The sequence below is a fragment of the Orbicella faveolata genome, unplaced genomic scaffold, assembly GCF_042242905.1.
Source record: "Orbicella faveolata isolate gen_17 unplaced genomic scaffold, um_ofav_v1 contig_1, whole genome shotgun sequence".
NCBI lineage: Eukaryota > Metazoa > Cnidaria > Anthozoa > Scleractinia > Merulinidae > Orbicella > Orbicella faveolata.
The window spans coordinates 12,790,104-12,816,568 of NW_028301536.1; the positions used below are offsets into that span (position 1 = coordinate 12,790,104).

The window sequence follows — 26,465 nt, forward strand, 5'->3', positions numbered from 1 at the left end:
CCAAAGTCTGCCTTACTCCGTCACGCAAACAGGGCTGAATAACGTCTGCGCATGTGCGAGAGGTCAGAACAAACTCAAATTTCGGCGCGAACGTGATGTGTGGTTCTTTCCTGTTTAGTTGAATGACGACAAGAAAGGAGCAGAAATTTTTCCCTTATTTTGGCACCTAAACGCAAATATCTCCTTTTTATGCTTTGAAAAATGACAGTTTGAACAATTCGAAGTTTTTCTTCCCAAAGAAATGCCGAGAAATACAAGAAAACTTGTAGTTAACGCGGTAAATATTTAGAGCTTTGGATTCAACCGCCACGATTCAGCGTCGTTTCGATTGACAGTCGTTTGCTTCGTTTGAGAGACAAATGATGTTTGGGGGACATTGACGGCAACACGAGAGTTTGGAAAAGTGTCGCCAGACGTGAGTATTACGATCTTAGTTTGTTTTGTAATCAGAATGGCACCTTTCTTTAGCGAGTCGTAAAATTTATTTTAACACAAACGCTGTGGTATGGAATTGCTGTCGTAAAACTTGTATGGTCAGCACCTGCATGTACTCGTAAGCTTACTCGCAAGACTTAAAGCTCAAAAAATGCTTTCTCCAGGAACGTATATTGTTGGCTACATGTACCTATACAACTGTAGAGTACTTTTATGTACCGAGTTTGCTTATCTTAATCGATCGATATATTGATAAATGAAACACATGTTACTGTTCCTAAATTATGTGGGATGCTGTTAATCGTTTTAAACCATGAAAGCAGTTCAAACGCTGCATCGTTTGGGGCCATTGCCAAAAATGCTCCACTTGTCCCATGGTAATGACTGTCAAACACAGTTATTCCATTCTGTGTAGGGATGAATGTCACCGTTTTGTCATTTATAATGAAGATACATGCTGGGCTTGGTTTAAGGGGTACGGCAGGCTTGCTGCTGGAGTCTGCTCTCTGATTATACTGACTAGCAACTCTGCTGAGACATCAAGGCTATCAAGGGCTTTTGTCTGCTCCATTTTAGTTGCTGCTTCCTGCACACCATACAGCTGCCGACCACTGTTTTCATAGCATTTAAACATAGCGGTCTGGCACTGGCTACAAAATATAATGTAGCACGACTGCATCTGCATGTGCGTAAACACTCATTCGAATAGAAGAACCATTTCTAATTATTTATAACTATTTTTTAAACATTAATTAATGCAGTGGGGGATGATGTGGAGGGAATGTTTAATCAGAAAGATCATTTCATTTTAGAATATACAAATTTACTCATTTGTTGTACCTGCATGTTTCCTCTTGTTGCAGTACCTCCTCAGAGTTATTTAGTTTTAATTAGTAAATACAATTATACAAACAGTATACTTTATCCTACAGGAATAGTAAATTTGTTGTTATTTCCTTATTTTCCAGTGTTTTCCCAAGTTGACTGACCATGCTTTGTGAAGCATTCTCCTAAGAAGATTCATACCAAAACATTGTCTCCATGTTGTTATTACTGACAATTTTTATAATTAGAAATTGATTATTATCACATTTGATTATTATATGTACATGTACCTGTCTGCCATCAGGCGACTGCACACTGGTTGGAGAGGAGGTTGACGGTTCACTGTTTCTCTGAAATGTAAGGAGCAGATACATGATAAAATATTTTGGTATAGTTCTGGAACGATTTTTTGTGATAAGAAAGTAGCAAATATGCAGTATTGTTTTGGTGGGCAGAATTGGCAAATAAACAAACGAACAAAATATGGCTCCAGCCTATTTTGTGTGTGTGTTTGTTTGTGTGTGTGGACTTTGTGGGACTGGTATTTCAGTTTCAGGGGCATCAAATATTAGTTATATGTTGTATAATCATCTCAATGTTGCATTAGACAAAAACAAGCACTTGACTTACTTGTACTGGTGGAACATAGTCTGGTTCACTGGAGAAAACACTATCAGCAATCATGAACACTTATTACACCATCGGGTTCCGGGCCGGTAATTAGAAACATTAGCTCCTACCCGATCAAAGAGACGGTAAAACCGCCTGAGGACTTTTTTTTTTCGACAGCTCAGTGGAGTGGTCCAAGAGTGGAGACGAACAATATTCATTCGCTTCCCGAGTGGCTCTCATCCAATGCCGAGTACAGGCCCAGCAATTTAAATTCCCGTCCACGAACCGAGCAATGGCCTCGTCAAACCGCCTCAATCGACCTTGGCATGTTTCTCCAGCTCGTGTTCGCTTAACAAACCAGAAAGTGCGCTCATTTGGTTTTGCATGTGCCCCAAAGAACAATAGAATGGACGTAAATAAAATCCAAAACACGGCGAAAGATGTCATCTCCGAAGTCCTCGATAAATCTATCGTGTTCACGCGCTGTTTTCACCTATTGTACAAACTTTAAACCCCTGTGTACAAAAAGGTATGTGCCGGCCAATGGTCGAGGGAAATAGTGTAAAGATTTCTTTCTACCGTTTTTAGTTTGGCTCTACTTTTTCACCATAAACCGGGCGCTATACGAAACTTTTTGAAAATGCCGCTATTTTTTCGAGGTTTTTTTATGGTACCCAGGCCGTTCGCGGCAGCGCGAGCCATGAGATCTCGCACATGCGCAGACGTTATTCAGCCCTGTTCGTCACGCAACGTTACTTGAGGCGTTGCGTGACAGAGAGAGGGCCTGAACAGGACGAAACGAATCAATGTTACCACTCTTTTTAGTTGATCGCTTGAAGTGCTTATAAAAACTCAAAAACCAATCCGGTGTCTCTTTTTGAATTAATTCATGTCAGAATGCAGTTAGCATGTCAAAATAATCTTTTTGCCGATTCAGAGTTACTTTTATTTGTCATAAATTTTAGGTGGCTCTAAGACTGCTCCCATAGTATTGATTTTGCCTTCACTACACAACCGAACACACTCAAAGGTTATGAGGTATGGATGCATTGGTCAGCCAAGCCCAGGATGTGCTAAAGTAGATAAAAGATACATCAATGAACATCCTACATATTAGGATGCGTCGTAAAGCCACGCACGTAAACCTCAAAAACCGCAGATTAGGAAAAATAGGGAGTATGTACTCGACCAAATGCGCTCCGGTGCCACCTTTGGGGTTTTAAGGTTATTATATAAACAACAGAATGAAAGATGAATTAGGTAACACTATTTACTCAACACCAGAACACAAAAAAAGAACCTTATCTGAAGTTAAAACAGGGGACACCGACGGTGCGCCGTGTCCTAACGGATTGGGACCCCCATGCCAGTTCAAACGCGAGGTGTAAATCTTCAAGCGAATTTGAATACCTCTTTACGACTTTGGACCTCTACACCGAGTAAAACGTGCGGTTTTATGAAACGGGTTCAAATTTAACAGACGTCTCAACTTCAAATTTGTGGCAAAGTATATTTACGCTTTACAGCATGCGCCTCAGAGACACATTATTGCTAGTATCCCATCGCAATCGTTTAAAAACGAGAATCAAGTACACGTTTTTAGCGTTTTCACAAGTCGTCATATCAGCCATAGTCGTGTTCCCGAACAGTAAAATTTGTGTCCTTTGGGAAATAGGTTTATCTTTATGTATAACTTTCCTAATTCTGATCATACTAACACGACACATTTAAAAGTTTATTGACGATACGTCGATCAGTCTTCTAGCTAACTCCCGGCGAGCTAGCCTCTCTATTGTGTAGTAATTTACTTTATTTCCTACTAAACTACAGAACTGTACTTAAATTTCCAGTAGCTTAATTTGGGAACACCAATATGGCTGCCATGGAAACGTTCTATAGTGCTTCGATGACGGTGCATCATTTTGGAAGACTTCAGAAGCTCTGGGGTAATGAGTTCGGCAGTTTAGAAGTCCACACCCCTATCGAAAGACAGGGCGTGGCTAAGCGGATGTTCGGGTTCGGCAAGGGAGCTGGAAGTCTTGTTAAATTTCCGAATTGCGTTATCTCGAGTTGGGTCAAGTGTCCAAAACCTTTTAAAGACTAGTTTATTTATTTGCGTGCATGATGAACGAATGCGCACGCGGCTGTTCACACGTACGATAACGTAACGATGACGTAACGTAACCAAATTCACAATTGGCCAATCAGAGGCCTTGAGTAGGTGTCATGATTTCCTGCGATATCAAGACACTGACCTGATATCGCCAGATTTTTGGCCGAATTTGGGTACAAAAAAATATCTTATCGTACCTTTTTCGGTACGCTTATGCGGCATGTCATACCAAAGAGATACGACAAAATGTCAGGAGAAGTCACGTACACAGACCAATGTAGTGCCTTAATGTTTGATCCAAATTGCACTTATGCTTGCGCTTGCAGTGTGCTTTTCGTATAAGCCGCCGAGTGGCTCGACAAAGGATCGCGCGTGTTCGAGTTACTCCTGTTTACAGAGGCCGCGATGCAACGACAAAATCACAAACCCACGTTCAAGAGAAAGGAAAGATTTCTTTTCATGTGCTTGCGATAATCTAGTCTAGAACCACTTGTACCCGTAAACGCAAACCAGACTTAATTAAAGGAAAAAGAAGCAGAACACAAACAAATAAATCAAGCAACTCAGCGAAAAATGAATTATTTACTAACGTAAAACAAACTAAAAGAGTGTGACTAAAAAAGGTAAAAAAATGTTTATGCTCTCAGACGAAGTATTCTTCTCATTACAGGGAAGTTTTTGTCTTCTGTTTTATAAATATTGTCTTGTATATAAATTTGAAGCAATTGTCATAATATATTATACCTATCTCAGAACTCTTTAAAGTAATATATCTTTGCATTCTTCACGTCTGATAAAATACAAGACCTCGTTCTGTACAAGTTTAAAAAATCTTTTCCTATGTACAAACTATTTACTATTGCTACATACAAGAAGCTGTATCTACAGCAGTATTGAAACATTAAAATACTAAAATTGATAAACTAATTGAAATTCATTCTTGCGAAATTGTCTCGTCTCATGTTTTTTTAAACACGAAAATCACTGTTTCTAAAATTACACTTTTTCTGTTGATCGGAAAGCTATAAACACAAGCAATGCCGCGGAAATTGGCTGCGAATAGCCATCTGTTCAAGTGCACACGAGGAAGCGGAGTCGTGTTTTAATGACATGCGTAGTGCCTATGTTCGACTCAGTCCCCCAAGGAGGTGTTGCGTTCTTCCTTTTTCAAACGACACACGTCTTCCAGAGTCCAGACCACTGTCAGTTTCCTAGGGAATAAGAGGGAAAAAAATTCACGTATGAAGCTAAACAAAAGTGAAGTCTGAGGTTACCTTGTGAAAAAGATGATAAACTGCAAAATTATTTTTATAAAATTTCATAGCAGGCTCAAGCAAATTTGAAAATTTCAAGATTGTCAGAGGTCTGTTGACTTATTATTGTATTTCATTAGCCATTCTGTCATTTCTCTAGTGCTGTTCTACAAAATCACATCGTTATTGTTGGTTGATCTACGATTCTTTGCTTCTAAAACTGGTACCAAATGACAATCGACAGTCTTCCAATAAGCTGCACGTTCTTTATCTACTGCTGCTTACACTTCTAAATTTCCATGATCACAATGATCACGAGGAACACCGCTTCTTTAACCTCAAAAACTTGCACATCAATTAGTTTTCAACTACTGTTAGAACAAGTAAAAAAACTATAATTTTCTTTTAAACGTTCGTAACGTACCCCGTTTGCATATTCGTCAAGAAAGCTTCCTGGAACAAGTCCCAACTGACCATTCACGTCCGCATGATAGAAACCATCTGCACGCTGAAAGAGAGGGAACAATTCTGGATTACCGTCAAATGACGTCATAAGTATTCTTACAGAATATGGTTATCTTTTTGAAGACACAAGCTTTTGCAACCCTGCAAAGAACCAACTAAATTACACGCGACTACACTAACACGCGACCAATCGATTACTAGCCATAGGGCAAACAGTCTATATAATCTAAAAACAAGGAAAAGGAAATTCCTGCGTCATCAATGTATGTACTACATTTCTATTCGATAAGATGCAGTCTTATCCATGTTTAGAGCAAAAAATGCTTGCTTTGCTCTTGGAATATATCGCTAGAACATAGATAGTTGATGCTTAAGCAAGAGAGCACTTTTTCCGTGTTTGCATAGCCTCGTCTAAACACGAGGGCGGTTCGGAGAACTCGAGAAAGTTATGCAAACTTGAGACGTTAGTCGCGGGTTTACATAACTTTCGAGAATTCCTCCAAAACCCAAGTGTTCAGGCTGTTGGTTTTATAACGTTTTCCTCAAGAATACGCGCCAGTCTAAAACGCCATAACGGTGTTTTAATATTCTCGACTAAACACACCTATCAACCTATGAGCGCGCGTTGTATCTGTCATTTTCTATATTACCGTCACTTACTAAAGTAATTCAAGAGGTACTCGTAGGTCTCTATGTTCAAGTTCACTTCCGCAACAAGAAAGAGAACCACACGAGCATTTTCTCGACTCAGCATCCTTTACTGGTAACACGTTCAAGTTTTACAAAGAAGCGCACTTGACTGTAACCAGACTTACCATTTCCCCAACAACAGTAAGGATTTGTCCTTTCTTGAATGGAAGCTCGGAATCTGGGTTATCTTGCGGAGATTGCACCTCTGGATTGTAATCGTACAGCGCAACCATCATCTGATCAGAGAAGAAAAAAGAGGTTTAAAATATATAAATTACAATATTAAGAGAGGAAGCCACATCAACCCTAGCTGGTTTTCATGCGGGTCTTCTATCCTGGTCGAATTGGAATTCGGATATGTTGGTTTTTGCAGAGGGAGGAAAACCAGAGAACCCGGAGAAAAACCCTCGGAGCAAGGCGAGAACCAACAACAAACTCAACCCACATATGGCACCGGACCGGAATCGAACCCGGGCCACGTTGGCAGAAGGCGAGCGCTCTCACAACTGCGCCATCCCTGCTCCCCTAAGTCTTTTCTGTGGTGCCTCACCAATATCTGCCTAACATGACCAATAACAGAAGGAAGAAAAACAAAAAACAAAACAAAAAAAAAAAACAGAACTCGGCGAAGAAAGCAGTAACTGGTGACAAGTTAGAGAAAGTCACGTCCAGTTCTTGACTAAAACCTGACTGGCTGACAAGAAACGAGACAGTAACTGGCCTCGATTGTTGGACAGATTGCAGGGTTTAGTAACAAAATGTGATGTATGGAGCACAGCAAATGTAAGTTTATGTTGCTTGAAGTAAAGGGGAAAAGAAACTACGTTTTTACAGAGAAGAAACAAATACAGAAGCAGTTAATTCCAAATTCTATTGATTCTTTTCACACACGCTCGCATCACGACTGGTTCTGTACGATTTCAATGTACACAAACTGAGGGAGGAGGAGAAAGCGAAACTTTGACGCGAAATACCAACGCTATTGTGGCCTCTGTCCCTCTGGCGCAATACAGTGGAAGCTAAGTTCTCCTACCTTTTTTTTCAGTTGTGTTGGATTCGTAGTTGCGAGTGCTGGTAAAGCACCGCCGCCATTGGAACTACTACTGCCCGCTGAGAAGGGCCGCGTGGGACTAGGAAGGGCTGCTTGTCTCTTCTAGATATGATTGAAAAGACAGGTTAGAGGTAAAATAAGTTCTGGAAAAGTGTTGTCGAGCGTGCGTTCCGTACTCTAATCTTTTCCATTTTGACGTGCCTCACATTCCGATCAAGTTGAGTTCTCAAGACCAGCAAAAACCTTGTGGGAATAATACAACTGATAAAAAATGTGGACACTGTCTTATTTCACTATCAAAATCTTCAAACTAGTGTTCTAAGAAATGTAAAGTGGAGTAAATTGAGGAGGAGATGAATGGTGATACTCTTTTTTCCCTTGAATTACTAGTCTGATGACGACAACACGACTTAGTACAAACGTTTGCAACAGAGCTAAAAGAAGGAAAAACCCGGCTGAAGCATCGTCTCCATTTGTCACGAGACGAACCAAATAACGGCTGTGAAGGAGACCAAACTGTAACAGGGTCATGAAAGTGATTTACCTTAGCAGCAGCCAATCTACGCGGCGAAGCCACAGCTACTTCTTCTACAAAGTTGGATGGAATGAGTCCTTTCTTGTTCTTAAGCTGTTGAGGCGAGAAGAGGTTTTTACAACAACAAACAAAGAGACAACAGACAACAACAGAACATGAGGTGTTTTCGACCAATCTTTGTTGAAATAACCACGACGCTTGTCACGTTTTGACGCTTACACACAATAAGAGAGAACTGCCAGAAAGGCATCGTAGCATGACACCTGGGTAATATAGAGGGCGTTACATTAACACTACCTTTCCGACGTAGAACCCGTCCTTTCTTGAAGTATCGGAAATTCTTAGAATGTCTCCTTCTTTGAAGCCGAGTTCGCTGGCTGGATTGGGATTTGGTGAACTTTTGAACGGATCGTAGTCGTAAAGGGCCACAAACTGGTAAGAAGAGAAAACACAAGAATAATATCAAAATAAAATTCCTCCTTACAAAATCAGGTCACTGTCAAGTATACAGGTGAGAAGAATAAAGAAAACTATCAAGCTGAAGAATTCTTCTTGACCTATCACTAAATTCTCAAAAGCGATATTAAAGAAATCTAGGGTGATCACTGAGGAGAATTCACATTTCAATTTTACAACTGAAGGGATCGCCAAGAGTACCATTTAGACCATTTCGAGACTACGGTCGAGATAGACCTGAACTGTTTGTGTGGGGGTAAAAGACAACGTTCCCCCCCCCCCCCCCCCAAAAAAAAAGAACAAACAAACAAATAAATGAACAAGCAAACAAACAAACAAACAACAACAAAACGACCATTCGTCATTAATTGTGTGATTGCCGTCAAGTGTTAGAATTGTTATTCAGCAGGCTTCAAGCCAGGCTGACAAAAAGCTCTCTGTAGTAGGAGTCCCAATAGAGAGTAACATTAGAAATAGCAAAGAAACAAACCAATCTTACCGTTCTGTAACGTTGCTCATCTCCCGAATCCTAGAAAAAAAGAAGAAAAAAAGTTCAGAAACAAAAAGTTATTTTTATAAGCGAATTCTACATCTCAAACGTTTGCCTAAAAGAAAAAAAAAATAATAGAAGAAACAAGAATCAAGAAAGCTTACCTCGAAAGATTCTCCAAATGAATCCTGCAAAACAAGAAAACGTTAATAAGTATATCTTCTGGATTTTGATCTGATTGATTGCCTATACTACTTATACAACGATTTCGAGTGGTATACCATGGAATATCCCACGAGAGAGCGTTACATAACTATTTTATACCACGCCATAGAAAATACAGTGGCGCACACAACCAATGGGACATACGCGCGGCGCATGATGGGAAGGTTGGATAAAATACCGTCCAATATACAACGGTATTCCTGTATTCTGATTGGCTGTATTTTCTATATCATGGTACACAGGGTTAAACTTAACGTCTCATTATTTTCTTACCATTAAAGTTCCTTTGATTGTGTCATTAAACGTAGCTGACACGGTCTCAGACGAGGCGCCATCTTCAGCCACAGTCTTTATACTGAATTTGATAGGGAAACGGAGTTCAAGATCTTCGACCAAAGCCTAAAAAAACAACAACATGAGAACAAGGCGGTTTTAACGAGCGATATATAGTGTCAACAAAAAAGTTCAACGTGCCTTAGCGTTTAAAATATACTCTAGAGTAATGATATCATGTGAAGAGTAAACCCTTAAGAAAAATGTCTAAATTCGATCTTGGTTATTTTTATCGACTTTGTCAGGTAGATTGATTAATGTTCATAAATTTCAAAACTTGCTCGACTTTGGGATGTTCTTACAAGTCGAACGATCTATTTCGCCGAGCAAAACTCGACATTTGAAACCTCTTTAGTAACTCCGGAAAGAAAAGACTCCTTAGAAGTAAAAATCATTTCCGTTTGTAACAACTACTTCTATAGTTCTATAAACAAGGTACCGTAACTTTCTGACAGTAAAACCCCGCTTGATAGAAGCCCCAATCTCAGACAAAAAAATATCCCATAAAGGGCTCCCCCCTACGAAATGGCGCGTCGATTACCCTATCGAATAGCTTGTCTTCGAGAGAAAAAAAAAAACACTTTCACAGTGTGATTCGAGGCTAAAAATACATTTAAAAAGATCATCATGGGGCACGGGGATGTGTTCTCTTCGATCATCTTCTCTCGCTTGTCTTGTATTTGTTACTGTGTGATCAAACACTTAAGAACCTAGACGTTTCCTCTCACAAAATAACTGCCAGATATCAACCCCAAAGCCTTTTTTACAGGCAAGATAACTTTGAATAATGAGCTCCTCCTCACAAAAATTGGGTTAGGGGGTATCCAAGAAAATACGCTAACTAATAAAAAGAGTTGTATGATTATGAGTAAACTCAGGGTTTTATAATTGGAAAGTTACGAAATTACTTATATTTTCAAGTTTTCTCGTGAGTTCTACCTTGGCCATGTAAGGGCTACGAACTTCCAGTTTCACATCATTATTTGCATAGATCTGCAAGATAAACAAAAGGGTAACTGTTATAAACAGAAATTATGCTAACTGGGAAGTCACACTTTTAGGTTTCGCTAAACACTATACTTGCCTTGTATCCTTTCACAGTAAGACCGTTGCTTCTTCCAAACTCGTCCATTTCAGGTAGTGTCCAACCCACCAACATGGCATCGTGGTTTACAGGCCGAATAATTCGAAAGCCACTTGGGGCACTGGGACGAGCTATGAAAAGGCAAGGACAAAACGGACATTTAAAAAAATGCACGAGCCCGCTCTCATGATCGCGTCGACAATACGGCGCGCGGTAATCTGATATTTTATTTTTCTTTGACTTGAACAATGGTAGTACGGCCATACCGGTGACCAAGCTGTCCTCAATGTTAGCCACAGATTGTCTAATCACAATACAACGGGCTAAGCGCCACGTACTCAAATGAACTCCTTACTAATACGAAAACACCAATAACTTTAACGGTTACCTTTCCTGGAACGTGATTTGTTTGAAACAACAGGAACGATCTGTTTCGAACCCGAGGGCCGTAAAGATGCCTTCACTGGTTTGTGTGAATCCAAGGGCGCAGACTGGGACGAGTTTACCGGTATCACCGGTGTATTATTTAAAGGACCCAACATCGCCACTTCCGGTGATGGTTTGAATCTTGTTAATCCCACATCAGGCAGAGAGCTGTTTAGACCGCCCGTAGGACGCACGGGACCTGACGGCGTTCTAACATCGCCGGGAAGGCGCACGTGACTTGATGGTGTATTAAGGTCTCTGGGAAGGCGCACGTGATTTGTTGGTGCGCCGGGATGGCCAGGAAGATGAATGTGACTTGCTGGCGAGCTGGGGTGGCCGGGAAAGCGCACGTGACTTGGTGGGGTAACATTTTCTAGCGCATGAGTCGGCGTCGGGTAGCCATTAGTAATAACACCAGGTGGAGTGAACATATGAGTTGACGAAGCTAAGGAAATAAGAGCGTTTATGCGGTATTAAGACATTTTAGTGCATTTTATGCCTACAGTCTAACTTTTCATTCTTCGCTATAAAGGGGCAAGAGAGGGCTTTGTAGTTGATTTCTTTCGTCTCTCCAAACGACAAAGGTGAAAACAAGAGTTTCCCTTCGGTTGATCTATTGGACAGATTGGTTTTAAAGATCACAGTTGAGGAGCGTGTCCTACTCCATCGGCGCGTGTCTTCAGTCCAGTTCCCAGGGCTTATCCCTTAGAACTTGAAGCCCTGGGAACGCGGTTAGCGTGTCTTGCGTTCAGCTCGCGCGCAAAGTCGTACCTGCTGCAAATAAACCTGGCACTAGCATCTCACCTCTCAGTTGTCCACGTGCTTGAATGTTGTCCAGCATTCCTAAAATCTGTTCTGGAGCTCGGCTGCTGGTCTGATTAAACGATAACAACAATAGAAAATCAGTAAGGCGGAGAATTCAATTGCCTGGACTTTCCCTTTGAATACCAAACTTTCGCCAAAAAATACCGTTTTTAACCGTTTAGTCAGGTTTTTTAGCTGCCATGACACTAAATACGCCTAAGTTTTGCTAAAAAAGCTTTTTTTTACTAAAAGGAGAGATTTTTCGAGGATTAGGTACAAAATTGAGCAAAACTTCAATTCCGGGCATGCGCGTAAGCCAATTTTTTTTGCCATTAACCGTTCTCAATTTCGTTTGTTGGCCCTTTCCTTTCTGTTTTTCTCGGCCCTTTTACACTGGCTACCTTTTGCATTGTATGTTCTTTCTGGCTGTAGTGAAGAGTTGGATGTTAATTACAGGCGAAGCCTAGAAATGGACCTTGATCAATCATAGGCGTTGTGGACCATTTTACCACCGTTTTTGCACCAAAACTGATAACGTTGTTTTTCGATTTGCGACGTCGGAATGTCGTCGATATCTAAACCTGACCATTGTGCGGAAAGGGCTAGCCTAGCACTACTATCTACTTATCAAGAATATCTGATGACATTCAAATTGATGACGTCACAAGTGGTACAAAGAGCACGACCATTTATTACGCATATATGCGTAGTTGGTATTCAAAGGGTTAAGAAAGAAGTGGACTGGACTTACAGGTTGCAGGAAGGACGATGACGAAACTTCCTCCACCAAGTGGCCAGGAACAAAACCTGTTTGACCTGAAAGAACGAGTTAAATGTATTAGTAAACCTCTCAAAAAAGGAGTACAGAATGTGTTACAGAAAAGTGACAGAGAAAGCACTTTACCAAACTGAAGTACTGAACACAACTATCCACAGGAATATGTCCATGAAACTCGACAATAATCCAAAGTTGGCTGATATACATTCGATTTCATAGCTAAGCAAAAATTAAGTGATTAGTGACGTTATTCTTAAGAAGTATATGCTTCACTTTGTATCAATTTTATAAGGAGAAATAAGGTTTTGATCACTGATGGAAACAGGACGTACTCACCATTCATATCAACGCGATAAAACCCATTCACATCCATGTCTCCATAGGCTGTCATAATGTCACCTTTCTTGAGTGACAGCTGATCTTGAGGTGGTCGTCCAAAAGCCCCAGAATGGAAAGGATCGTAATCGTGTAGGGCCACCATGCACTGACGTGCTTCAGACCCTGCAGAAGAGGCGCCTGATGACGGCGTACAATGGCCACTAGACTTGTCATCTCTGTACAACTGTCAAACGAAAAAAAGACATGTATTAGTATGGTTTCTCAGTTGAATAATCCTCACGACAAATTACACTTAAATTTCAAAATCATTTCATAGTCATTCAAAGCGCCAAGTCTTCAAAGGAGTTTATTGTTCAGCTATTGTATGGTTGAACAAAGAACTGTATGCATAATTATGTATGGTGGGCTTATACCGGGGGAAATTTTGCCGAAGTATTCACTTCAGTGTCGGTGAAATTGGTGGATAGGTATCCCATTTCGGTAAATAACTTTTGTCTGAAAATTTAATGACCTAGCAACATAACTAACACGCGCCGTCTGTAACTATGGAAAAAGCCATTGTTCCAACATACGTTTTTTTTAAGATAAGGAAGTTACTACGTAAATGGACACCGAAAAAGTTAAAGGTGTCATCAATTGTACACAGGAGAAAAAGTGGTTGCGCCAACTCAAACATTTCTCTGAAAGAGGTTTTGTGTTCTTTTAGCTGGGCGTCTCTGCTGCTTCATAGATGGCAGTTGTCGAGACTTCGCTCATTCACCGGAGTACAATACTGCGATTTATATCAGGCTTGTGCGTCATATTTGTTGTTTTTATAGTGTGCTTTGACATCGAAGTTCTGAACTCTTGGAGCACATCGCGTCGCATTACGAGTGATACTAAAGAGTAAGTTCATTCATTCACTGTAAGATATTAATGTTGTTGACTGCAATTGGGAGATGATTCCGAAAGTAGCCGCAATATCTAAACTTTTCATCAAGTGGAAGAGAATATTTTTGAAATCTGGCACAAAAATACTTACCACAAAACACTGCCTCGGATATCCCTACACAAGGGCCCTTCGGTTAGATGAAATCTTCTTAGACTTCTACTTTTATCTATAAACATTTTCCTCTCAATTAATCACCTAGTCCTCTTTCCTCCTTCATAAATATCTTTAGTCATCGAAGAAATCTTAACAGTAATAGAGACCCTCAGGATGCCCTCGACAGTAGTTTTAATTTGCATGAAAACTCAAAGAGAGAACACCGCGTGAATAAGGGTAAAATTTACGGAAAACACGTAACATGTAAAAAAACTAATCTCAGGCTGATGATTGCAGAATCACTTTCATTCGATTTTTCATCTATTGGATTCTCCTTTGATAACGCCTCTCTGGTTTATAAGAAAAAAACATTCTATTAGATAATTTGCCGAGTGTTTTGACTGAACAAAATACGAGTTGGCCGTGGCGATTCATTGAAAGTTTATTTTGTTTTTAAAAATTGTGCGTTTCTACGCTTTTATACAACAAAGCAATAGTATACATTTACAAAGAACCAGATGTCAGTGAACTCAACTAACCCATTTCGACAAAAAGATTAATTTAAGAGTTATTACATTTTGCGTTATAACATTATGTGTCAAAAAATTGATTGCAATTTGCGTCAAAACGTTATTACAATTTGAGATGTATTGAACAATTGATACACCACAACACAAGCAAACAGCAAGAAACCAAGTATTCTTCCGCTCTATAGTCTGTTATAAAGAACATTTAAAATGTTTTTATCAAAACAACAACAACAACAACAACATAAACGTGCACGTGACGTATTATTTTAATATGGATTTGATAGTGTTACGGGATCAAAAGTTTTGGAACAATATAATTTTGTTTCTACAGGACAAAAGCCGGAGCTGAAAGAACTACAAGTGGATCGAATGAAAGACTAGAAACGTTTCAGCGTCAGTGCACTCCAATACAACATGTGCTCTACCTTAGGACACACAAAACCGCCTCAAGTACTTTAGCTAACATTTTTTTCCGTTATGGCGACTTTCGTAACCTATCATTTGTTCTTGGCAGACATCCCAATATAGGTTGGCCTGAACGTTTCCACCTCTCGCACGCCCTGCCTTTTGATGGCACCCGACCGAATTTTCTGTGCGCGCACACGAGGTACAATAAAGAACCAATGAATTATCTTTTCCCGAGAGAAACCAGTAAGTACATCACTACCATTCGAAACCCTGTTGAGCAGTTCGAGTCGCTCTTTAACTACGTAGGATTTGGAAAAGTTTATGGTTTCGGTCAAGACCCGACAGAGTCTTTGAAGGGATTTCTTAAGAAAGGAATAGAATTCAAACATATGTTTAAACTTCCATATGTCGTTTGACCTGGGTTTGGACTACAGGTTTTACCAGAATGTCACTGCTATCAAGGAGTATATCGCGTTTCTGGAGAAAGAATTTGATTTAGTGATGATTTCTGATTACTTTGACGAGTCTGTTGTGCTTATGAAGCGCTTGTTTTGCTGGGAATTTGACGATATCCTGTACATTAAAGCTAATGAACGAATTGACAAAGAAAGAGCCGTGCACTTGAGCGAAGACATCAGAGAGAATATCAAAAGATGGAACAAAGCTGACGTATTCCTGTACCAGCACTTTACCCAAACATTTTGGCGCAAAATACAAATGGAAGGAGAAGACTTTTACAGTGATCTTGCAACTTTTCGACACAAGAAAACGGAAATGACACATTTGTGTTTCACCAATGTTACAAGTAATCAATTATATTTCCCACATAAATATGTGAAAGTATCACATTTAAAGCAGAACTTGTCGGGAGAAACAAAGTGAAATGTGAAAGAATGACGAAATTTGAATTACCATATATTCAGTATTTAAGAGAGAAACAACAGTTAAAATTAAAAGGAATTTTTCGTGCGGAACCAGAGAAAGATGATCAAAGAAAACTTAGTTGGGACGTGGCAAGCGAGCTAAGATACGCTCCTGTTTAAAACAACTGAAAAAAACATTGCAGCAGTTAACCTCACTCAAACATGGGATGAAGCAAAGTACAATGAAGATGTAATGAAATCTCTACCAAAAGGTAGCGAAGTAGAAAAAGGGAAAATGGAAGCAAGAACTAAATTAAAAAGTCAAATTTCAAGGCAGATCAGTGATGGCTGTGTGGGAAGTAAAGGAGGAAGCAGAGGGAAGGGAGGATAAGTTTGACGTTTTATATTTTTCCTTTCTAGTCAGCAGCCCCGCTTCCTCAGTCTCAGGCTGTTTTCAGAATGTCAACGTAGTGTGTTTACGGATTGATTTCAGCGCATGTCAGATTTGTAGTAGGGAACTAAATGTAACTGACTTCTAGAATAACTTGTTTACAAGTTTGTTTTCTTCTTAGAAAATTTTTACCTCAAAAAGTAATTACAACTCTGTAAATAGCGCTCAACCCAAGTTTAAAACAGTGTGACCTCAAAGATCAATACAAATAAAGTAAACTTTCTTATCTTCAAACAAGTCCGTTTAAACCATCTGTGTTATTATCTCACCTGAAGCTCATTGTCCATGTGCGAAGGAACATCTTTCAGTGGGTCCGAAACAGTAAGAACATCTTTCAATGGGTCTCTGCGTGACCTTGATAAATGCTCCTCGAGAGCAAGCTCCGAGTCATTATCGTCCTCTACCTCCTCCACATACAGACTAGGTACCAGGCCTCGTGCGCCATTCGCGTCCGCTTCAAAGTAACCATTGATGTCCATGTCGCCGAACACTGTAAGGAAGTCACCTTCCTTGAGTTTGAGCTCTAGTTCGGGGTGCTCACAGGCAGGCGACTTGTAAGGGTCGTAATCAAACAACGCCACAAAGCGCTTGGCCTTTTTCGTCCCAGGAGGTGAAGGTTCAAACGTCTTTAAAGCGAGAGGAAAAACTGTAAGAAAACTATTCGCAGCTTACCAGTAAATAAGTGAATTCCATTGCAACTTACTTTGGGTGAACGACTTGGAGATTGTTTTTCTAGCCTGCTTTGTAATCTTTCTTCCACCAAGTCCTAAAGTAAGAAAAATCAGCGGCAAACAAGTTAATTCTATCCAGGAAAACTGACAGCTAAACCTATGGATCAGGACAAAGGTCGAAAGTAAACAAATGTTACTTGGTTTTGCATTTGTTAAGCTCCAAGAGTGGTTAAAAACTCTTGCAACTTGCCCTGGCCAATCAAATTCATGCTAAGCGTGAAACGTTACTACCAAGGCAAATCAACACATCGAGTAGACCACATTCGTAGTTTCGGTAGTGGACTGGAACTAGCTTGCAATGGAGGCTCATGTGAAGGAGTATCATTACAAAGAGATTTATGTCATTTGCATTTGAAAAGACTCCCCCCCTAAGCCTCAGTTGCAAGCTAGTTCCAGTTCACTTCAAATAATACAAAAAATGGTCTATTGTCATATTTGACCAACCTCGGGTTCTCGTTTTGCTATCTTTCGCTCTTGCTCTCTCTGAGCCGACAATTTTACGAAGTTCTCCGGCGAGTATCCGTAGCTTCGGATCTTAGACATATCGTCGAGAGCCGATGTTGCGATGGAATGACGTAATTCTCGGATTTCCTCGCTCAGTTTATCCACTAGTTCGCCCTTCTCTTTGCACGCTCTTTTGAGCAACGATATCTTGGCCTGAAATAAACAAGGAAAGGAAGGTAAGGGCATTTCAAATGGTTAATTCATGGTTAAAACCAACAAAGCAGACAGACAGACAGACAGACTAGTCACTATCTGCGTGTCTGTATCTGTAAGCTAACTGTCTGTCAGTCAGTCAGCCCGTACGTTCGTCCATCTGCCAGTCGGTCGGTCGGTCTATCGGTCAGGAAGTCAGGAAGGCAGGCAGGCAGGCAGACAGACAGACAGACAGATAGACAGAGGTGGACACACTAGTTACCTTTAGAGTTGGTATTTGCATCTCTGCATCATCTTTTTGTCGCGTGGATTCCGCAAGCTGTGGGTAAAGAATAAATGTAATGAAGGAATAGATATAGCTTGCGTTTTCCCTCAACTCGGACGACTAACAATCCACTTTACTTCGCTAGCAGACGCCGCTGATATTTTTTAACCTGCGCATGTCTCCTTATTTGCCCTTTGGTGCTGCGTGAAACTCTCAAAAAGGCGTTACCTGTCTCCAGAAATAATAACAAACCAAGTGTCCTGCGTTATGTTACTTGTAGACACTCCTACCTTAATTCTTAAAGAATGGAATCCATCTTCAAGTTTAACGTGATCCCTGAGTAGAAAATGAACATTATATTTAGCAGTGATTTTTACGGTGGTTTTTCTTATAACATTACCCATTGATCTGACGGTATTGGATATTACTAGTTGTAACAAATTCTTGTCAAACTTGCCGTGTTGGTACTAAAGTTAATTTTTTCCAGAACTGAGTCGGCTCTGAACTTTTGTTATCGAGTGTACGTCAGAAAGTTGAAGCATGATTGATAGGGTCAAGTCTGCATGCGAGCCAAGTGGCCCATCAGGCCGGAGCTTATCCCGGTTTCTGTAGCATGAAGCGACTAGGAGTATTTCTACTCCCCCCTGGATGGGATGCTAGTCCATCGCAAGGTTACCCCCAGCATTAAGTTCGCCGGTACCCATTTATACACCTGGGTGGAGAGAGGCACTGTGAGAGTAAAGTGTCTTGCCCAAGAACACAACACAATGTCCCCGGCCAGGACTCGAACCCGGACGGCTCGACCCGGAGACGAACGCACTAACCATGAGGCCACCGCGCCTCCCTAACATGATTGATAAGGGGCAAATATTCTTAAGTGAAAGGCATCTCATTTGCCTTACAACAAGCTACAATCGTGGAAAAACGTCCTTGGGACACAGATGTTATGCAACGAATTATCTGTGTCTTACAAATGCAGCTAGAGTCGAGAAAAGCACTGCTATCCACTTAAAAACGCGTTGCTGTTCTCCCTTCCCCACCTAATACAAAACTGAAGAAATTGCAGACACTAGGTTTTAACATTTTATGTGGGGTGGGGGAGAGGTTAGGCAGGTGAAGTTGTATTCGCGTCTGGCGTGTGTGCAAAAGCGCCAAAAGTTCAAATTAATCCCAAGACTTTTGTCCATGGTTGTAGACCTATATTTTAATATCGGTGCGAGCCCCTACCTATTAAGCTCCTGTAATTCGGCCACTTGGTTCTCTAGTGAGTTTCGTTCTTGTGTTGTTATAGCAAGTCGCTTCTGCATCTCATTCCTCTCTGCTTCCATCTTGTCGAGTTGCACTTGAAGGAAGTTTCGTTCATGTTGGCTGTCGTGCATCTTTGTCTGAGCAACTTTCAAGTCCTGTTCTAGTTCAGCCAACTAAGAGGACAATTACACTTAGAAAACACTCTGCAAGGAAGCACGCACTAGAAAAGCTGTACTTCTGTGACTCCATAGAAACGCAGAACTTACACAGGCTGTTAAGGTAACCGTCCGTCCGATGGCGCGCACAATAGAATTTACATTTTGATTATCAAAATAAACGAGTAACGCCCGGTCTACACTACGCAGGAGAAATTTGAAAACACAGCTTTATTTCTACGGTTAGGCCTACCGTCCACACTAATCCGTCACGAAAACGGAGCTTTTTGAAAACGCTCTTCAAGCCGGAGGAATTTGAAAACGCCGGCATTTCGTTTTCGCGTGGACGGAAAACATATTGAAAACGGAGCTTTTTGAAAACGATGACGTCACGATAATCATGTGATTTCCCTGACCGAACTTTCCTCAAACACAAATCCAAAATGACTAGTTATTGTTGCCGTTTCAAATTTCTCCGGCCTAGTGTGGCCTAAAACATCCGATGCTTTTCCAGGGTGAAACCACCGTTTTCAAATCTATCTGGAGTAGTGTGGAGGGGGCCTTAGTTCGTATTCTTTTTCTCGCAGTGTCCTCTAAAAGAAGTCCCCTGGGGACCATAAATAAAAGTCAGTCCTTTGAAAGAATTGCAAACATTTGCTCTGTTTTCTATCGAATCATCTAGAAATACTCGTGAAATCTTAAGCGAAGCATTTTTCGTTCTCCCACACTTCCACTTGCGTTTCAACAGCATGACAGAAATACGTGAATGTTCTCTATTTCTTAACTCAAATTGAAATCAAATCATTTCAGCTATAGATCTCAATTTGTAGTTTACGCGTCCCAGCAAACTACTGTACACCACAAATGGTTCGACGCCTTACCCTGGAATTCAAGGTGGTATTTGTCTTTTGTAAGATAGCGCATCTGTTTTCCAAGTCATCTCTTTGCATCTCCATCAATTTGTTGCTCCGTAGGAAGTCGTTCCTCTCGGATTCCACCACCCGGCCTTTCCTCAACAAATCATCTCTTTGGTTTTCTACGGTCTTCATTTTTTCCATCAAGGTGTTTCGATCTTGCTCTACAATGTCCATTTCTTGCACTTGAGCCTTCAAAACGAAGTCATAAGTAAATTTTAATTTCTGGTTCAAAGTATCATTCGTTGTGAGATAAATATGGTTCAAAAAACGTGACAAAAATACTTGTGGGTTTACGCCTTTCTGTTCTACCCAAGTAAGTTTTAATACCTGTAATAGTTGAATGTTGTGTTCTAGCTTCTGAAATTCCCTCTCTGTTCTTTCCAACTTCTTCACCTAGAACAAAAATCATTTTCAAAAGTTAAATTTTATTGTTTTAGTTTCCTGCTTATGGAAGGAATTTAGTCAGCAACTAATAACAAAATCTTTAATCAACCAAAAACGATTACAACAAAACAACTTAACGCAAAGAGAAAATTGATACGTTCTTTAAGTAGCTTTTCAATATACCTTTTCACTCAGCTCAAAGTTTTGTTTTTCCATTCCACTGTATTTGGTTTGTAACTCGGCCAGTTTAAGCTCGGCGCCTTGCAGGTTCTTTAGTTGGTTCTAAAAATAAAGAAGGGGGAAAATAGATAAATTTATGGATTGTTTTCACCTTACCCTGGCATTGTACCGAAAAATTACGTCAAGTTCCAAGTTTCACATCTAGATGACAACTTTACACGTTCAAAGGAGAAGCACCCTGGAAACGAGTTTGGAATTATGGAAAATTTTGGTTCGCCGAAGGGGATCTTAGGATGGCCTGAAGTTGATTGTTCCCAAGGTACAATTCGTTTATTATTTTCTTTCCCCAATTAGGGACTGGGATTGAATCTTGCCATTTTCGTTGTTCTCTTTACCTGTAGATTCATGTAGGCCGCTTCCATTCTTTGTCTCTGTCTTTCCGAGTTGTTGGCTTCCGATTTCCACTTTTCAATCTTGCAAAAAAAAAAAAAAAAAAAAAAAAAAAAAAAAATATAAGACGAATCAAGTAACTATCGCAAAAGAAGACTTTACTCACTCCACTCAGTTAATAGACCACGTTCGATACATCAATATTCTAACATCGATCCGAGGCTTTCGCGTCAAAATTGCAAATTTTTTTAAATTTCCTTTGTCTTTCAATTCCCAAAAGAGACTTGGATACAAAGAAAACACCACCAAACATAGAAGTTTGTCCTGAAAGCTTCGGAGCCATGTTAGAATATTGATACATCGAACGTGGCCTATTCTCTAAGGACAGACAAGGCAAGTAATAAGTTTAGTCAGGATTTCATAGTGTTCTTTGAGGAAACACTGTAACGAGACTCAAAGCAAAATCAAACAATCACTTACTACGTCAAGAAACATCACATACCTCGTGATTCTTTTTATTCATTTCCCCAATCTACGAAATCAATAACAAAAAATAAAATAGAAAGCGTCGAGACCGTTTAACATATTTCACAGAAAATAGAAAAAGAACTTTAACTAAGAAACATATAAAACTCAGCCAATCCCCTTAACATTTCGGAAAGAAGAAAAACAAAACGTGAGTTTAACTGGTGTATTTTTTTTCTGTTACCTTCGTTAGCAACTCTCTTTCTTTCTTTTGATTCTGTTAAAAATAATAAATGATTAATAATACTGTCCAACCAAAACTGTTTAAGTACCAGATAAATTATTTACAATGCGACAAATGCAAGCACAGAAACATTCATGTTTAATACCATCTGGCACAGAATTACTGTTTACCTCTTGTTTTAAGAACGCTACATCTTCGTCCTTAATCGAAAAAAGACAAAAAAGGAAATATCACATTTTATCGTTAAGCTACAAGAATGTGAAGATTTCGTTTCTCTCTACATTATCAATGCCCTATGAAGCGGACAGGTGACAAGAACGTAGAAAACAATCAGCCAGGGATTATCACTATTGGCATTCAGTTGAGAGGCACAACGGTGAACAACGTTGTAATGAAACATACTCGTATAAATGAAATTACTCCATGTAAGCATCTTAAAGATAGCAAATTATACAAAAATATATATCTTGAAGGAAAACAAGAGAATTGTCTGGAGAAACTGTTTCCGCTTACCAGAATTTTCATTTCACGATCTTTTCGTTCAAGCTGAAGAAGTAAAGCACAGAAAAAAGAAGACATGAACGACTTGTAAGCAATAAAGGTCTAAAGACATTATGGCGGGTTTACAGACACACAACAAAGCGAAAACGCTAAAGTGATAACTGTTTATCCTTTACTCAGAATTTTTCAGACAAGGTTATGTTAGAATGAGAGGGTCAAAGCTGTACTTACCAAAGATTGCGTCTCAAGCTCAGTTGCGTCAGTCTGTAAAAAAAGTAAAAGAATTTAGGAGATAAAGTACTACTACATGTACATTTTTCAAATAGCACATTTTATGAAGCATAGCATAGTATGGCAATATTTTCTTGGACAATTCTGTCCAAGGGGGAAAGGTGCAACGAGGTTAACTCTATACGAAGCACCAACCCGTAAGACAAGTCCAGACCACAATACCGACAGCTACGTGCCCTACACTTTGCGATAAGTGCGTGCATTCTTTAACGTCTCCTGCTAACCATGTAACACTGAAGATGTAGGAGATGAGGCCTACGATTTATGGTCCTTATCCGAGAAGACTTGAATATCCAACCGTTTGCAGATGGAATTACAAAGGCAGCACATTCTCCTCAGTTATTTTAAGACCCTTAGTGTTGGTCCAATCTGGAGCTCGAACCCTCGACCTCCCGCACAGCAGACTGGCGCTCTACCAACTGAACTGACCAGGCGGCGGTTCAAATTCATTTGCACAATGGTGCATCAATAAAAAGTAAGGTAAAAGAAATGTACGTGTTTCACATCCATGAATGTATTAAACGTATTATGTAAATAATCATCCCAGGCCCCTATCAACAACACTGGTAAGTGGTAATGATGAAGTCCAGTTTCAAAAGATAAAACCTTACCTTCATAGTGCGAATGAGATTTTCTTTACTCTGCAAAACAATAATTACACACCATTAATTACATTAATAGGAAAAGCATTGCACAAAAACACAGATTGAATATTGTTCAGTAGCATTTTCTGTTAGAAAGAAGCCTATCAAATAAATACTTGATCCCCATATATACTTTGTTATATTACAGAGAAAGGCATTGCCAGTAGCTATTTGGACAAAACTTGCAAACCGGAGAAATGCATTAAAATATAAATTGTATAAAGGCCAATTCACTCTATGAGATGCGCCTGCAGGAAATCATGGTAGCTGTAGTCATCATCTTAGACTGGATATTTGTTTTGACGAGCAATCACATCTCACTAAAGAACTAAATTATAGTAATTCGTCATAGAATGCTGAGGGAAATGTATGATTACTTTGTCGCTCAATCACTGGGTGACCGGTTGCTCGATGTCTATTGTACAAATGGGACATTCAGGATATTTCTTGCACACTGACTATTTTACTTCGCGGTTTTTCTGGCGAAAAACCGGGTGATACGTGTCGATATTCCACAAAACCCAAACCAAAACCATTGCTAGCATCTTCATTAGCGCCAAGGAATTCATCTTTATCTTCTAGAGACTGATAGGTATTTAGACCTGACAGAGAGTTCATCGCAAGCGAAGGATCAATGTTAACTTGACCAAATTCATTCCATATGTGTAAAGCATTGCCAGCTTCAAATTCCAACGCAAGTTTGCTGAAAACGTCCGATTCTTTCAAGTTGTCTTGAACGGATATCATTGTCGTTCTGTTATTTGAATTCGAAGTCTCGGGTGCAATCGCTGGATTTGACACTGGTAGAACTAATAGCTTTAGGCTGTAATCGATTTCAACTGGCGAATGTAGTCTGCTTTCGAGCAAGCTTTGCCCGCACAGTTTCATAAGGCTTTCTTTGAATTTCTTTACCTCACTAATACTTCAAATTCGTTTTTCACAGAGGAGCTATCGAACGGTGCTATTCTCTTAACCATGTTTCAACATTGCAAAGATGAAAATTCCTTCGTTTTCAGTAACTTTAAAGCAAACGCCAAGCTTTTTTTAAAATCGATGTTCTTAAACCGAATCTTGTTGCAAACTGACGGTTTCTTCGACATCTAACTCAACACAGCTTAGCACTTTGGCTGGCAAGGATACTGCAGTTCATTAGTTTCCTTTCACTCGTTTTTTCGCTTTATTCTGTTAGGTCCTATCAACTATTCACTGTTGAAGCACATACATTATTGATAAGAATCAATTTAAAATGGTATCCAACTAAATTTGGAATGATTGTAAACTTTGAGGGAGAATTCAGATCAATATATACTAGGCGAGCCAACAACCGCAACCTACGGCCCACGGCTTTGTAATCACCATCAAGTAAATTAAGATCCGCTCAAAACGGGGAAACTAATTCGCCGAATACGCTCACTAACTCCAAAAAATTGGCATATTTGTAATTCTATTTTTTAGAGGTGTTTCAAGGACCTGTCCGGTATAATGACCAGTTTCCACTTTGCCCACACAAAGAAATTGCCGCCTTTGGAAAATCCCCTAGGGTACACGAAGAGACTTTTAATTTAAGTTTCATCTCGAACCCACTGATCTGACTCTTCTTTGCTTTCGCCTTTGCTAAACTCTGTATTGTTTAAACATACTCGTGTACTCGAATCTAACCAATCAGAACAATCACATTTTTTTTTCTCAGCCAATCAGGTGCAACTGTGCAACTGTGAATTGGGTTCTCAACTCCTGAACAAGTTTTCCCGCACACAACACCAGTTGCAAGCATTACTGAATGCGAATTCATAGTGGCATTGGGTCCATGCAATGGCCAATTCCCTCTACTAGACACGCCTGCAGGGAATCGATATATTAAAATTCAGCCTAACACAATAGACCTCAGCACGAGGCTCTGGGGAATAAACCCCACAAACTCTGTAGTTATTCCCCAGAGCCTCGTACTGAGGTCTATTGTTTTAGGCTGGATTTTAATATATCGAAATAAGTCTATTGGCCATTCCTGAGATGTGACTACCTTCTTTTCGCTGAATATAAGTTCTCTTGAACTCTTACCTTCAGTTGCCTTTCAAGGAAACCAATCTTTTCGTTCAGTGCATCTATTTCTCCGCGGTTAATCGACGTGGCCCGGTTGAGAACAATCCCTCGCGGCGGAATGACTCCGTCCTCTTCATCACGTGACCACTGTGACGTCATCGGGGCTGGCACGTTTGAATCCACATACGAGACCATTGGTTGGCTCAGTGGTCCTGGCTGACGTTTCTGCAATAGTATCTTTTTGGGTTTGGGAGGCACTTGAGGAGGAACCTTGGCTGTTGAATCAGTAGGCTTAGTGGATCCAAAACCAGTGGGGCTTATGACGGACGAAGGTGTGGGCTCCTCATTCGGATAGATTCCACCTAGCTCGCTCGGTTCCGATTCCATCACCAACGTGGGTTCCTCCACCGTGATAGGCGATTCTACACGAGAGGTAGGCAGCGACGGTCCAGAAGAGGGTTTGCTGTCCGAGCGAAAGCGCTGGCGAGATGACGCCCGTAGGGTGGCAGCATCTCTGGGTGGTGAAGACTCACCCCTTAACAAAACTTCGAGACTTTGGTCTAGGAGGGCTGGCGAGGAGTCTGGGAAATCTGGTGGTGGCTCAGATGGGAGGGGTGGTGGTGAAGATTCAGGGAGGGGAGGAAGATCTCCATCGTCGTCATCCGAATCAAAAACTACAAGATCACTCGTGTCCGTTCGAGGTCTGTCTGCGTGATCATGATGGCGAAGATCTTGAATACGTTGGTCGATATCATCCATGTACGAGTCTAAATTCCGTCGCGAGGACATGAGTTCTGGTTCAGAAATTAGCTCATCTGAATCACGAGTATTATCGTGATGAGAAGGCATCCTGTTTTTAACTCCAGAATCACTAACTATCCCTGCATAGTCCATGAGATCATCCTTCCCCTCGAAATCCGAACTTCTAACCGGAATATGAGGAACTCGAGGTGATAGCTCCAACTCCAAACGCCTGTCTCCAAGGTAACGGATTTCCGTAGCAACTGTTGAACGGACTTGAGGTGTAATGGTCTCCTCGACGGAGCATGAGACTGGGCTGATGACGTCACGAGAGAAAGATGTTAGGTCTTGAGGGAACTGAGCATGCTCGGTCTGAGTTGCCTCGTTTAACCGCTGAGCGATCTCTCTTCCCTGTGATTGGA

General features: G+C 40.4%; 1 protein-coding gene, 1 long non-coding RNA gene and 1 pseudogene across 9 annotated transcripts in view; 2 read left to right on the top strand and 1 right to left on the bottom strand.

The window, feature by feature from the left end:
* The first annotated feature begins 3 nt into the window (after positions 1-3).
* On the top strand, positions 4-1,742 carry LOC149118137 (uncharacterized). The gene is made up of 2 exons (XR_016207313.1): positions 4-415; positions 1,404-1,742. It is a non-coding gene; the product is annotated as an uncharacterized LOC149118137 (long non-coding RNA).
* Positions 1,743-4,548: 2,806 nt separating this feature from the next.
* LOC110065284 (uncharacterized) overlaps positions 4,549-26,465 on the bottom strand; it is a 59,337-nt gene continuing 37,420 nt past the window's right edge. For 6 of the 8 annotated variants that reach the window (XM_089289953.1, XM_089289974.1, XM_089289955.1 and 3 more), the window contains 32 exons: positions 25,321-26,454; positions 23,230-23,259; positions 22,559-22,591; positions 22,340-22,372; positions 21,997-22,026; positions 21,827-21,859; positions 21,620-21,649; positions 21,123-21,200; positions 20,731-20,829; positions 20,491-20,556; positions 20,128-20,352; positions 19,071-19,264; positions 18,134-18,179; positions 17,841-17,897; positions 17,366-17,578; positions 16,894-16,956; positions 16,460-16,816; positions 12,912-13,137; positions 12,549-12,613; positions 11,765-11,867; positions 10,956-11,438; positions 10,568-10,698; positions 10,423-10,476; positions 9,424-9,549; positions 9,090-9,113; positions 8,935-8,964; positions 8,277-8,411; positions 7,989-8,072; positions 7,427-7,546; positions 6,519-6,629; positions 5,663-5,746; positions 4,549-5,196 (listed from right to left, as the gene is read on the bottom strand). In XM_089289953.1, coding sequence (XP_089146079.1) covers positions 5,107-5,196; positions 5,663-5,746; positions 6,519-6,629; positions 7,427-7,546; positions 7,989-8,072; positions 8,277-8,411; positions 8,935-8,964; positions 9,090-9,113; positions 9,424-9,549; positions 10,423-10,476; positions 10,568-10,698; positions 10,956-11,438; positions 11,765-11,867; positions 12,549-12,613; positions 12,912-13,137; positions 16,460-16,816; positions 16,894-16,956; positions 17,366-17,578; positions 17,841-17,897; positions 18,134-18,179; positions 19,071-19,264; positions 20,128-20,352; positions 20,491-20,556; positions 20,731-20,829; positions 21,123-21,200; positions 21,620-21,649; positions 21,827-21,859; positions 21,997-22,026; positions 22,340-22,372; positions 22,559-22,591; positions 23,230-23,259; positions 25,321-26,454 — 4,587 coding nt within the window. In that variant the 3' untranslated portion in view covers positions 4,549-5,106. The remainder of the gene's footprint in view (positions 5,197-5,662; positions 5,747-6,518; positions 6,630-7,426; positions 7,547-7,988; positions 8,073-8,276; positions 8,412-8,934; positions 8,965-9,089; positions 9,114-9,423; positions 9,550-10,422; positions 10,477-10,567; positions 10,699-10,955; positions 11,439-11,764; positions 11,868-12,548; positions 12,614-12,911; positions 13,138-16,459; positions 16,817-16,893; positions 16,957-17,365; positions 17,579-17,840; positions 17,898-18,133; positions 18,180-19,070; positions 19,265-20,127; positions 20,353-20,490; positions 20,557-20,730; positions 20,830-21,122; positions 21,201-21,619; positions 21,650-21,826; positions 21,860-21,996; positions 22,027-22,339; positions 22,373-22,558; positions 22,592-23,229; positions 23,260-25,320; positions 26,455-26,465) is intronic. The other 2 variants (XM_089289970.1, XM_089289961.1) reach the window with 1 other exon arrangement.
* LOC149118138 (galactose-3-O-sulfotransferase 3-like) lies at positions 15,002-16,264 on the top strand (annotated as a pseudogene).